The following is a 14,819-nucleotide window of genomic DNA, read 5'->3' on the forward strand; positions in this document are numbered from 1 at the left end:
AGTGCCAGGATGGGAGGGCGGGTTGTAGGGGGGCGTGGACCTGACCAGGTAGTCACGGAGGGAATGGTCTTTGCGGAAGGTGGAAAGGGGTGGGGAGGGAAATATATCCCTGGTGGTGGGGTCGTTTTGGAGATGGCAGAAATGTCAGCGGATGATTTGGTTTATGCGACGGTTTGTAGGGTGGAAGGTGAGCACCAGGGGCACTCTGTCCTTGTTACGGTTGGAGGGGTGGGGTCTGAGGGCGGAGGAGCGGGATGTGGATGAGGTACGTTAGAGGGCATCTTTAGCCACATGGGAAGGGAAATTGCGGTCTCTAAAGAAGGAGGCCATCTGGTGTGTTTTGGTGAGGATCCCAAGAAAAGGAATTTGTGAAAAGTCCACATGGGAGCAGTTTGTGGTCGTTCTGGATTTTGTGATGTGTAACGAGGCAGACTGGATGAGGGAGCTTCGAGTTAAAAACACACAACACCAGATTATTGTCCAACAGGATTATTTGGAAGCACTAGCTTTCGGAGCGCCGCTCCTTCATCAGGTAACCAGTGGGGCAATATCATCGGATACAGAATTTATAGTAAAAGGTCAAAGTGTCAGGCAACTGATGTGATGCATTGAATAAACCGAGATTGCTGTGAAGACTTTCTTCTTTTAGGATGGGCTGCAGATTTCGATTAAGCCTCAGGTAACAGAACCCCGAGGGGGCAGTGACCATAATATGACAGAATTCACCCTGCAGTGTGAGAGAGAGAAGCTGGTATCAGATACAGTGGGATTACAATGGAGTAAAAGACAGAGGGAGGAGCTGGCCAGAGGTGATTGGAAGGAGATCCTGGCAGGGAAGATAGTGGAACAGCAATGACAGGGGTTTCTGGGGATAACAATGACAGGGGTTTCTGGGGATAACAATGACGGGGGTTTCTGGGGATAACAATGACAGGAGTTTCTGGGGATAACAATGACAGGAGTTTCTGGGGATAACAATAACAGGGGTTTCTGGGGATAACAATGACAGGAGTTTCTGGGGATAACAATGACAAGAGTTCCTGGGGATAACAATGACAGGGGTTTCTGGGGATAACAATGACGGGGGTTTCCGGAGATAACAATGACGGGGGTTTCTGGGGATAACAATGACAGGAGTTTCTGGGGATAACAATGACAGGAGTTTCTGGGGATAACAATGACAGGGGTTTCTGGGGATAACAATGACGGGGGTTTCCGGAGATAACAATGACGGGGGTATCTGGGGATAACAATGACAGGAGTTTCTGGGGATAACAATGACAGAGGTTTCTGGGGATAACAATGACAGGGGTTTCTGGGGATAACAATGACAGGGGTTTCCGGGGATAACAATGACAGGAGTTTCTGGGGATAACAATGACAGGAGTTTCTGGGGATAACAATGACAGGGGTTTCTGGGGATAACAATGACAAGAGTTCCTGGGGATAACAATGACAGGGGTTTCTGGGGATAACAATGACAGGAGTTTCTGGGGATAACAATGACAGGGGTTTCTGGGGATAACAATGACAGGGGTTCCTGGGGATAACAATGACAGGGGTTTCTGGGGATAACAATGACGGGGGTTTCCGGAGATAACAATGACGGGGGTTTCTGGGGATAACAATGACAGGAGTTTCTGGGGATAACAATGACAGGGGTTTCTGGGGATAACAATGACAGGGGTTTCTGGGGATAACAATGACAGGAGTTTCTGGGGATAACAATGACAGGAGTTTCTGGGGATAACAATGACAGGGGTTTCTGGGGATAACAATGACGGGGGTTTCCGGAGATAACAATGACGGGGGTATCTGGGGATAACAATGACAGGAGTTTCTGGGGATAACAATGACAGAGGTTTCTGGGGATAACAATGACAGGGGTTTCTGGGGATAACAATGACGGGGGTTTCCGGAGATAACAATGACGGGGGTTTCTGGGGATAACAATGACAGGAGTTTCTGGGGATAACAATGACAGGAGTTTCTGGGGATAACAATGACAGGGGTTTCTGGGGATAACAATGACGGGGGTTTCCGGAGATAACAATGACGGGGGTATCTGGGGATAACAATGACAGGAGTTTCTGGGGATAACAATGACAGAGGTTTCTGGGGATAACAATGACAGGGGTTTCTGGGGATAACAATGACAGGGGTTTCCGGGGATAACAATGACAGGAGTTTCTGGGGATAACAATGACAGGAGTTACTGGGGATAACAATGACAGGGGTTTCTGGGGATAACAATGACAAGAGTTCCTGGGGATAACAATGACAGGGGTTTCTGGGGATAACAATGACAGGAGTTTCTGGGGATAACAATGACAGGGGTTTCTGGGGATAACAATGACAGGGGTTCCTGGGGATAACAATGACAGGGGTTTCTGGGGATAACAATGACGGGGGTTTCCGGAGATAACAATGACGGGGGTTTCTGGGGATAACAATGACAGGAGTTTCTGGGGATAACAATGACAGGGGTTTCTGGGGATAACAATGACAGGGGTTTCTGGGGATAACAATGACAGGAGTTTCTGGGGATAACAATGACAGGAGTTTCTGGGGATAACAATGACAGGGGTTTCTGGGGATAACAATGACGGGGGTTTCTGGGGATAACAATGACGGGGGTTTCTGGGGATAACAATGACAGGAGTTTCTGGGGATAACAATGACAGGGGTTTCTGGGTATAACAATGACGGGGGTTTCTGGGGATAACAATGACAGGGGTTTCTGGGGATAACAATGACACGAGTTTCTGGGGATAACAATGACGGGGGTTTCTGGGGATAACAATGACGGGAGTTTCTGGGGATAACAATGACAGCGGTTTCTGGGAATAACAATGACGGGGGTTTCTGGGGATAACAATGACAGGGGTTTCTGGGGATAACAATGACAGCGGTGACTGTCCCACCACACCGAGAGACTGTCCCACCACACCGAGAGACTGTCCCACCACACTGAGAGTCTGTCCCACCACACTGAGAGACTGTCCCACCACACGGAGAGACTGTCCCACCACACTGAGAGGCTGTCCCACCACACTGAGAGTCTGTCCCACCACACCGAGAGACTGTCCCACCACACTGTGAGAATGTCCCACCACACAGAAAGACTGTCACACCACACTGACAGAATGTCCCACCACACAGAAAGACTGTCACACCACACAGAGAGTCTGTCCTACCAGACTGAGAGACTGTCCCACTACACTGACTGTCCCACCACACTGTGAGACTGTCCCACCACACTGTGAGACTGTCCCACCACACAGAGAGTCTGTCCCACCACACTGTGAGACTGTCCCACCACACTGTGAGACTGTCCCACCACACTGTGAGACTGTCCCACCACACAGAGAGACTGTCCCACCACACGGAGAGACTGTCCCACCACACGGAGAGACTGTCCCACCACACTGACAGACTGTCCCACCACATTGAGAGTCTGTCCCACCACACGGAGAGACTGTCCCACCACACTGTGAGTCTGTCCCACCACACTGACAGACTGTCCCACCACACTGACAGACTGTCCCACCACACCGAGAGACTGTCCCACCACACTGAGAGTCTGTCCCACCACACTGACAGACTGTCCCACCACACTGAGACTCTGTCCCACCACACTGAGAGACTGTCCCACCACACCGAGAGACTGTCCCACTACACTGAGACTCTGTCCCACCACACTGACAGACTGTCCCACCACACTGAGAGTCTTTCCCACCACACTGAGAGTCTGTCCCACCACACTGAGAGACTGTTCCACCACACCGAGAGACTGTCCCACCACACTGAGAGTCTGTCCCACCACACCGAGAGACTGTCCCACCACACTGACAGTCTGTCCCACCACACTGAGAGACTGTCCCACCACACTGAGAGTCTGTCCCACCACACTGAGAGACTGTCCCACCACACTGACAGACTGTCCCACCACACTGAGAGACTGTCCCACCACACGGAGAGACTGTCCCACCACACAGAGAGACTGTCCCACCACACTGACAGACTGTCCCACCACACTGACAGACTGTCCCACCACACCGAGAGACTGTCCCACCACACTGAGAGTCTGTCCCACCACACCGAGAGTCTGTCCCACCACACTGACAGACTGTCCCACCACACCGAGAGACTGTCCCACCACACCGAGAGACTGTCCCACCACACTGAGACTCTGTCCCACCACACTGACAGACTGTCCCACCACACTGACAGACTGTCCCACCACACTGAAACTCTTTCCCACCACACTGAGAGTCTGTCCCACCACACTGAGAGACTGTCCCACCACACCGAGAGACTGTCCCACCACACTGAGAGTCTGTCCCACCACACTGAGAGACTGTCCCACCACACTGAGAGTCAGTCCCACCACACTGAGAGACTGTCCCACCACACTGAGAGTCTGTCCCACCACACCGAGAGACTGTCCCACCACACTGAGAGTCTGTCCCACCACACTGAGAGACTGTCCCACCACACTGAGAGTCTGTCCCACCACACTGAGAGACTGTCCCACCACACTGAGAGACTGTCCCACCACACTGACAGACTGTCCCACCACACTGACAGTCTGTCCCACCACACTGAGAGTCTGTCCCACCACACTGAGAGACTGTCCCACCACACTGAGAGACTGTCCCACCACACTGAGAGACTGTCCCACCACACGGAGAGACTGTCCCACCACACAGAGAGACTGTCCCACCACACTGACAGACTGTCCCACCACACTGACAGACTGTCCCACCACACCGAGAGACTGTCCCACCACACTGAGAGTCTGTCCCACCACACCGAGAGTCTGTCCCACCACACTGACAGACTGTCCCACCACACGGAGAGACTGTCCCACCACACCGAGAGACTGTCCCACCACACTGAGACTCTGTCCCACCACACTGACAGACTGTCCCACCACACCGAGAGACTGTCCCACCACACCGAGAGACTGTCCCACCACACTGAGACTCTGTCCCACCACACAGAGAGACTGTCCCACCACACTGAGAGTCTGTCCCACCACACTGAGAGACTGTCCCACCACACTGAGAGTCTGTCCCACCACACGGAGAGACTGTCCCACCACACTGAGAGACTGTCCCACCACACTGAGAGTCTGTCCCACCAGACTGAGAGACTGTCCCACTACACTGACTGTCCCACCACACTGTGAGACTGTCCCACCAGACTGAGAGACTGTCCCACTACACTGACTGTCCCACCACACTGTGAGACTGTCCCACCACACTGACAGACTGTCCCACCACACAGAGAGACTGTCCCACCACACAGAGAGACTATCCCCCCCGTGTTTAGACACTGTCCCACCACACTGACAGACTGTCCCACCACACCGAGAGACTGTCCCACCACACCGAGAGACTGTCCCACCACACTGAGAGACTGTCCCACCACACCGAGAGACTGTCCCACCACACTGAGAGTCTGTCCCACCACACTGACAGACTGTCCCACCACACTGACAGACTGTCCCACCACACCGAGAGACTATCCCCCCGTGTTTAGAGACTGTCCCACCACACAGAGAGGCTGTCCCACCACACAGAGAGACTGTCCCACCACACAGAGAGACTATCCCCCTGTGTTTAGAGACTGTCCCACCACACTGAGAGACTGTCCCACCACACTGAGCGACTGTCCCACCACACAGAGAGACTATCCCCCCGTGTTTAGAGACTGTCCCACCACACCGGGGGGCGGTCACCCTCTGCGGCCGCTCGACGAAGCTAGAGGCTGCCACTGGATTCCCGTCATGATGTCTGTGTTGAGGCTGTGAATCGTTTGGAGGCCGGAGGGAAGAAGATAAACAAAGACACAGAGGCACCAAAAGTGACGGAATAAACCGCAGAATGAGCGGAGCTGTCAGGCTCTTCCTGAAGTGTCCTACTCTCCCGCCATCTTGGATCTTGGATGGAGAAGCTTTTAAAGGCCAGGGGAGAATAACGCAGAAAGCAATAAAGGTGGAGAAAGTGAAATATGAGGGTAAGCTAGTTAGTAATGTTAAAGAACATTGCAAGGATATTTTTAGACATATAAAAGGTGAGAGAGAGAGGTAAGAGTGGACCTTCAACTGCTGGAAAATGAGGCTGGAGAAATAGTAATGGGGAACGAGGACATAGCAGAGGAACTGAATGGGAGCTTTACATCAGTATTCACAGGGGAAGACCCCAGCAGAATACTAAAATAACGAGAGAGTCGGGGCCAGAGGGGAGTGTAATGCCCATCACTGAGGAGAAGGTGCTAGAAAAGCTGAACCATCTGAAGGTGGCTCATTCCTCACAGCGTCAGGGTCCCAGGTTCAATTCCATCCTCAGGCGACTGTCTGTGTGGAGTTTGCACATTCTCCCCGTGTCTGCGTGGGTTTCCTCCCACAGTCCAAAGATGTGCAGGTCAGGATGGATTGGTCGTGCTAAACTGGCCATCGTGTCCAGGGATGTGCAGGCTCGGTGGGATAGCCATGGGTAGTGGGAAATGCAGGGTTATGGGGATGGGAGGGTGACTCTGGGTGGAGTGCTCTTCAGAGAGTTGGTGTGGATTTGTTCAGCTAAATGGCCTGTATCCATATTTTAAGGATATTATTCTTTGACTCTAATAATCCGAGCTGGGTAGACTACAGCCCAGTTACTGACGGAGATAGCTGAGGAGATTGTGGAATTGGTGGTGATGTTTCAGGAATCACAGGCATCAGGGAGGGTCCTAGAGGACTGATGTAACACCCCTGTTTAATAGGCGGGGGCTGGGGGGAGAGGCAAAAGATAGGAAACTATAGGCTTGTTATCCTGACCTCAGTCTTTGGTAAGATTTTAAAGTCCATTATTAAAACTGAGATCACGGAGTAGTTGGAAGTGTGTGGCAACATAGGGCTGGGTCAGCATCAAGGGGAGGTCACACCTGAGAAATCTGCTCAAATTCTGTCAGAGATAATGTGCAAGTTAGACAAAAGAGAACCATGATATGGAGGAACCGGTGTTGGACTGGGGTGGGCAAAGTTAAAAACCACACAACACCAGGGTATAGTCCAACAGGTTTATTTGGAAGCAGCAGCTTTCAGAGCGCTGCTCCTTCATCAGGTGGTTGTGGAGTATAAGATCATAATACACAAAAGATTAAGGTGTTACAAAACTGAAATGATATATTGAACAAACCTAGATTGTTAAGTCTTTCCTCTTTTAGAATGGGGTGCAGATTTCGGTTCATTAATATGTAAATCCCAGAATTCCTTTTAAGTCATATTCTCGAGATAACTTAAGGTTTTATAACCAAAGGTGACATCCTAGCCCAGATAATGCATTAAAGGTGTGAGGTTGGAGTCTGTCTGTATCCCAGCCTTGAGTCAGACTGGTTCTATTTCCAAAATATGACATGGACTGACTGCCTGCAGATCGTGTGCTTTTAGAGTGAAATAGAGAGTGTCTGCAAATATAATTTTGCAAATACAGAGTCACCGCGTTGACGTGTGTGTGTGTGTGTGTGTGTGTGTGTGTGTGAGTGTGTGTGTCTGTGTGTGTCTGTGAGCGTGTGTGTGTCTGTGTCTGTGTGTGTGTGTGTGGGTGTGTCTGTGTGTGAGTGTGTGTGTCTGTGTCTGTGTGTGTGGGCGTGTGTGTCTGTGTGTGTGTGGGGGGTCTGTGTCTGTGTCTGTGTGTGTGTGTGTGTGAGTGTGTGTCTGTGTGTGTGTGTCTGTGTCTGTGTGTGTGGGCGTGTGTGTGAGTCTGTGTCTGTGTGTGTGGGCGTGTGTGTGAGTGTGTGTGTCTGTGTGTGTGGGGGTGTGTGTCTGTGTCTGTGTGTGTGTGTGTGGGGTGTGTGTCTGTGTCTGTGTCTGTGCCTGTGTGTGTGTGTGAGTGTATGTGTCTGTGTGCGTGAGTGGGGGTGGGTGTCTGTGAGTGTGTGTGTGTGTGTGTGTATGAGTGTGTGTGTGTGAGTGTGGGGGGTGTGTCTGTGTGTCTGTGTGTGTGTGTCTGTGTGTGTGTCTGTGTGTGTGTGTATGTTTGTGTGTGTGTGTGTGTGTGCCTGTGTGTGCGTATGTGTGTGTGTGTGTGCGTATGTGTGTGTGTGTGTGGGTGTGTGTGTGTGTGGTCACCTATAGTCTGACATGAACCCAAGGTCCTGGTTGAGGCCACTCCCAGGGCTATCGAACCTGGCTATCAGCCTCTGCTCGGCCACTTTGCGTTGGGGAATGTTCCGGATCGCTGAAGTGTTCCCCGACTGGGAGGGAACCCTCCTGCCTGGTGAGTGTTGTGCGGTGCCCATTCATCCGTTGCCGTAGCCTCTGCTCGGTCTCACCAATGTACCATGCCTTGGGGCATCCTTGCCTGCAGCGTATGAGATAGACAATGTTGACTGAATCACATGAGCACCTGCCGTGTACACAGTGGGAGGTGTCCCCATGTGTAATGGTGGTCTCTGTATCGACACACTGACACGTCTTGTGATGGTTGCCATGACAGGGTTGTACAGTGTTGTGGTCGATGTTGTCCTGAAGATGGGCAGTTTCCTGCGGACAATGATCTGACACGTTGGGACTGGCGATCGATGAATTGATGAGAACCGTTCTTATGAGGACATCCTTGAGCACCCTCAGGTGCCCGTCACATTCCTCCTCATCTGAACAGCTCCTGTGTCTCCTTAGGGCTTGTCCATACGGATGGCTGTTTTAATATGTTTCAGGTGGAAGCTGGAGAAGTGTAGCATCATGAGGTTATCTGTTGGTTTGCGGTAGTGTGGTACTGAGGTGACCATCCTTGACAGAGATGCATGTGTCCGAGAATGAGACAGATACTAAAGAGTAGAGAGTGTGATGCTGGAAAAGCACAGCAGGTCCGGCAGCATCTGAGGAGCAGGAGAATCGACGTTTCGGGCATGAGCCCTTCATCAGGAATACTACCTGACCTGCTGCGCTTTTCCAGCAACACACTCTCAACTCTGATCTCCAGCATCTGCAGTCCTCACTTTCTCCTAGATACTAAAGAGTAGTCCATGGTGAGTCTGATGGTGGGATCACACTTGTTGATATCGCAGTGTAGTTGTTTCAGTGACTCCCCACCATGGAGAGATAGTTATTAGATTAGATTAGATTCCCTCCAGTGTGGAAACAGGCCATTTGGCCCTACACACCCACACTGATCCTCCGGAGAGTATCCCACCCAGACACATTCACCTACATTCTTCCCTGATGAATGCACCTAGCACTATGGGCAGTTTAGCATGGCCAACTCACCTAACCTGCACATCTGTGGGAGGAAACTAGAGCAACCCACACAGACACAGGGAGAATGTGCAAACCCCACACAGACATGGGGAGAATGTGCAAACCCCACACAGACACGGGGAGAATGTACAAACCCCACACAGACACGGGGAGAATGTACAAACCCCACACAGACACGGGGAGAATGTGCAAACCCCACACAGACACGGGGAGAATGTGCAAACCCCACGCAGACACGGGGAGAATGTGCAAACCCCACGCAGACACGGGGAGAATGTGCAAACTCCACACAGACACGGGGAGAATGTGCAAACTCCACACAGACACAGGGAGAATGTGCAAACTCCACACAGACACGGGGAGAATGTGCAAACTCCACACAGACACGGGGAGAATGTACAAACCCCACACAGACACGGGGAGAATGTGCAAACCCCACACAGACACGGGGAGAATGTGCAAACTCCACACAGACACGGGGAGAATGTGCAAACTCCACACAGACACGGGGAGAGAATGTGCAAACCCCACACAGACACGGGGAGAGAATGTGCAAACTCCACACAGACATGGGGAGTGTATAAAACAAAGGAGAGTACATCTGGCATTTCAAAAGTCAAACCAAACCACAAACCAGTCCAGATGAAGTTAACCTTCTCTTCCCTTTGTTGCAGCTTCTGCGAAAGGCAAGAAGGGGAAAGGTAAACAGGATCCAAGCCCACCGGATACAATCCCCTCACCCCAACCACCGAGACCCCCACCTCCCAAACCTGGATCAGACCAATGGGTTTACGTGGACGAACCTGTCCCTCAGGTAAATGAATGCATACACTGTCCCCCCATCAAACACTCCCAGGACAGGGACAGCACGGGGTTAGATACAGAGTAAAGCTCCCTCTACACTGTCCCCCCATCAAACACTCCCAGGACAGGGACAGCACGGGGTTAGATACAGAATAAAGCTTCCTCTACACTGTCCCCCATCAAACACTCCCAGGACAGGGACAGCACGGGGTTAGATACAGAGTAAAGCTCCCTCTACACTGTCCCCCCATCAAACACTCCCAGGACAGGGACAGCACGGGGTTAGATACAGAGTAAAGCTCCCTCTACACTGTCGCCCCATCAAACACTCCCAGGACAGGGACAGCACGGGGTTAGATACAGTGTAAAGCTCACTCTACACTGTCCCCATCAAACACTCCCAGGGACAGGGACAGCATGGGGTTAGGTAAAGAGTAAAGCTCCCTCTACACTGTCCCCCATCAAACACTCCCAGGACAGGGACAGCACGGGGGTTAGATACAGAGTAAAACTCCCTCTACACTGTCCTCCATCAAACACTCTCAGGACAGGGACAGCACGGGGTTAGATACAGAATAAAGCTCCCTCTACACTGTCCTCATCAAACATTCCCATAGACAGGGACAGCACAGGGTTAGATACAGAGAAAAGCTCCCTCTACACTGTCTCCATCAAACACTCCCAGGACAGGGACAGCACAGGGTTAGATATAGAGTAAAGCTCCCTCGACACTGTCCCCCATCAAACACTCCCAGGACAGGGACAGCACAGGGTTAGATATAGAGTAAAGCTCGCTCTACACTGTCCCCTATCAAACACTCCCAGGACAGGGACAGCACGGGGTTAGATATAGAGTAAAGTTCCCTCTACACTGTCCCCTATCAAACACTCCCCAGGACAGGGACAGCACGGGGTTAGATAGAGTAAAGCTCTCTCTACACTGTCCCCTATCAAATGCTCCCAGGACAGGGACAGCACGGGGTTAGATACAGAGTAAAGCTCCCTCTACACTGTCCCCATCAAACACTCCCCAGGACAGGGACAGCACAGGGTTAGATACAGAGTAAACCTCCCTCTACACTGTCCCCCCATCAAACATTCCCAGGACAGGGACAGCACGGGGTTAGATACAGAGTAAAGCTCCCTCTACACTGACCCCCCATCAAACACTCTCAGGACAGGGACAGCACGGGGTTAGATACAGAGTAAAGTCCCTCTACACTGTCCCCATCAAACATTCCCAGGACAGGGACAGCACGGGGTTAGATACAGAGTAAAGTCCCTCTACACTGTCCCCATCAAACATTCCCAGGACAGGGACAGCACGGGGTTAGATACAGAGTAAAGTCCCGCTACACTGTCCCCCCATCAAACACTCCCAGGACAGGGACAGCACGGGGTTAGATACAGCGTAAAGCTCCTTCTACACTGTCCCCCCATCAAACATTCCCAGGACAGGGACAGCACGGGGGTAGATACAGAGTAAAGCTCCCTCTACACTCCTGACTTTGTGTTGTATTTCAGGAGGTTGCTGAATACCTCGCCCCCTATTGGTCCAGTATTGAGAACACCTACATCAACACCATCCAAAACATGATGCAGGAGGAACGGCGTGAGCGGGACTGCATCATCCATTACCTGCACAAGATCAGGTGAGTGTCTGTTGGGAGGCCGGCCTGTTCCTGGCAGAGACTAACAGCTGCAGTGACAGTGACAGTGACAGCATTGTGGGCCTCGTGCAGGGTTCTGGGACTGAGGCATACCATTATCGACAAATAGCACTGAGCTGACCATCTGAATGGTTTATGTTTGTACTAGAAGCATTGATTGATTGTGTTTACAGGACACTGCACCCCAACCAACCAAGAACTTTCAACCATCAACATCCCAGGGATCACTATTGATCAGAAACAGAACTAAACTCAACTCCTGCCTTTTCAGCAAGAATTAAAAGAGTCAGGACCCTCTCTGAGGAAAGATTCTCACATCACCTCTATCTTGTGCAGCAAATGCTGATATTGAACTAGTGACCCATAGTCGATAAATGGGCAGGCACGTTCCACATATGCAGGAGTTAACGCCTTGAATAATATAAGACCATAAGACATAGGAGCTGAAAATGTGTTGCTGGAAAAGCGCAGCAGGTCAGGCAGCATCCAAGGAACAGGAGAATCGACATTTCGGGCATAAGCCCTTCTTCAGGAAACGTCATTATGCCTGAAACGTCAATTCTCCTGTTCCTGGGATGCTGCCTGACCTGCTGCGCTTTTCCAGCAACACATTTTCAGCTCTGATCTCCAGCATCTGCAGTCCTCACTTTCTCCCCATAAGACATAGGAGCCAAAGGAGGCCATTCAGCCCATTGAGTCCCCACTGCCATTCAGTGAGATTTTGGTTGATCTGATCTGATTCCTTTCATCATTAAAGACGTGGCTCAGCCTTGATTACACTGAATGACCCAGCCCTGACAGTCCAGTGGGGAAAGCCGTTCCACAGATTCTCTCCTCTCTGAGAGAAGAGATTCCTCCTCACCTATTCCTCCTCTATATGGGCCCTCCCTTACTCTGAGATGATTCCCTCTGGTCCTAGACTCTCCCACAAAGGGAACAAACCTCAGAATAACAGAAAGGCGATTTATTTTCTAAATGAAGTGGAACGTTACAATGCTTCAGAGCAGAAGGATCTGGGTGTCCTCATGCGTGATTTATAGAAAGCTGGCCTGCTGGTCCAGCAGGTAATCAGGAAGGCAGAGGGAATGTTGTTATTTATTGCAAAAGGAATAGAATATAAATGTCGGGAAGTGTTGCTGCAATGGTACAAATCTTTAGTGAGAACACACCTGGAGTATTGTGTACAATTTTAGTCTCCTTACCTAAGGAGGGATGTGTTTGTGTTGGAGGCAGTTCTGAGGAGGTTTCACTGGGCTGATACTGGGTACTGTATAGGGACTAAAAACTTCGAGGAGAACGTGAGGACTGCAGATGCTGGAGATCAGAGCTGAAAATGTGTTGCTGGAAAAGCGCAGCAGATCAGGCAGCATCCAAGGAACAGGAGATTCGACATTTCAGGCATAAGCCTTCCTGAAGAAGGGCTTATGCCTGAAACGTCGATTCTCCTCCTCCTTGGATGCTGCCTGACCTGCTGCGCTTTTCCAGCAACACATTTTCAGCTACTGTATAGGGACTGCCTGACGATGAGACGTTGAGTAGGTTGGACCTGTACCCATTGGAGTTTGGAGAAGTGGAGACCTTGCTGAACATAAAGATTAGAAACATGAGTAGGCCATTCAGTCCCTCGGTCCTGCTCTACCATTCAGAACAATCCTGGCTGCTCTCAACTTGGCCTGAACTCCACTTTCGTGCCCTCTCTCCATAACCTTTCAACCTTTGCTAATTAAAAATCTGCTATCTCCTCCTGAAATTTATTCAGTGTCCCAGTAACCACACCCTGGGCCAGTGAACTCCATAGATCCACCACCCTTTGAGTGAAGTAATTTCTCCTTATTTCTGTTTCAAATCTGCTTCCTCTTATCCTGAAACTGTGACTCCTCGTTCTAGATAGCCCCAAATGAAGAAAACTCCTTCCTATTTTGCCAATCCTTTTTAGCATCTTATGTACTTCAATTTAACTCCTCTCAATCTTTTTAAACTTCACAGAGTATTGGCATAAACTGTTCAATCTCTCTTTATTAGATAGATCCCTCATCTCCAATCAAAGTGTATCTTAATTTTGATAAAGGGCCTGAAACTCTTCACAATATTCCGGCTGTAATCGATGACTGATCTAGTTTGAGTGAGATCTCAATTGTTATCCCCCTTTCCCTTTGAAATAAAGACCAACATTCAATCTGCCTTTCATATTGACCTCTGAACTTGGATTCAGGTTTTATCTGATTCATTGAAAAGGGGCTTCCAACTGGCGACGGTGTTTCCTGAGTTGAATAATATTCAGCTGTTTAATGCTTCCTGCCAAAGTGCAGAATACCACATTTTCCTGCATTATATTCCATTTCCCCATTCACCTAACCTGTTCATATCCCTCGTCAGATTCTTTGTGTCATCCTCACCACTTGCCTTTCCACCTATTTTGGTGTGACCTGCAAACTTACTGTCACTTTCCTCATTCAAGTCATTAATATATTAATCATGGCCCCAACACTGATCCCTGTGGCACTCCATGTGTTACACGTTTCCATCCTGAAAACATGCTCTTTATCCAAACTCTCAGCTTTCTATTAACGAATCTTCTGTCCATGCAAATACACCAACAAATGGCTCTTGTCTTTATTAGGTCACTTCACATGTGATGCCTTATCAATTACCTCTTGGAAACTCAAATATATTAAATCTACTGGTTACCCTTGGTTTGTCCTGCTTGGTAGCTCCTCAAAGAACTGTGGATGTGGTGCCATCAAATGGGGTACTTTATCAAGGATGATGTCAAACTCCTTGAGTGTTGTTGGAGCTGCCCCCATCCAGGGCAAGGGGGGAGTGTTCCATCCCACTCCTGACTTGTGCCTTGTAGATGGTGGACAGGCTTTGGGGAGTCAGGAGGGGAGTTACTCACCGCAGTATTCCCAGCCTCTGACCTGCTCTCACTAGCCACTGTACTGCAATGCCAAGTCCAGTTGACTTTCTAGTCAACAGTAACCCCAAGAATGTTGACAGTAGGGGATTCAGTGATGGTGACACCATTGACTGCCAAGGGATGGTGGTTAAATTCTTTCTTATTGAAGATAGTCAATTCCTGGCATTTGTGTGGTGTGAAT

General features: G+C 50.2%; 1 protein-coding gene across 1 annotated transcript in view; it reads left to right on the plus strand.

Annotated features, from left to right (window-relative positions):
- Positions 1 to 14,819, plus strand: part of spef2 (sperm flagellar 2) — a 244,563-nt gene that overhangs the window by 117,325 nt on the left and 112,419 nt on the right. Inside the window, exons 21-22 of the mRNA XM_060847113.1 lie at positions 9,922 to 10,061; positions 11,576 to 11,703. Coding sequence (XP_060703096.1) covers positions 9,922 to 10,061; positions 11,576 to 11,703 — 268 coding nt within the window. The remainder of the gene's footprint in view (positions 1 to 9,921; positions 10,062 to 11,575; positions 11,704 to 14,819) is intronic.

Source organism: Hemiscyllium ocellatum, chromosome 2 (genome assembly GCF_020745735.1).
Source record: "Hemiscyllium ocellatum isolate sHemOce1 chromosome 2, sHemOce1.pat.X.cur, whole genome shotgun sequence".
NCBI classification, from domain to species: domain Eukaryota; kingdom Metazoa; phylum Chordata; class Chondrichthyes; order Orectolobiformes; family Hemiscylliidae; genus Hemiscyllium; species Hemiscyllium ocellatum.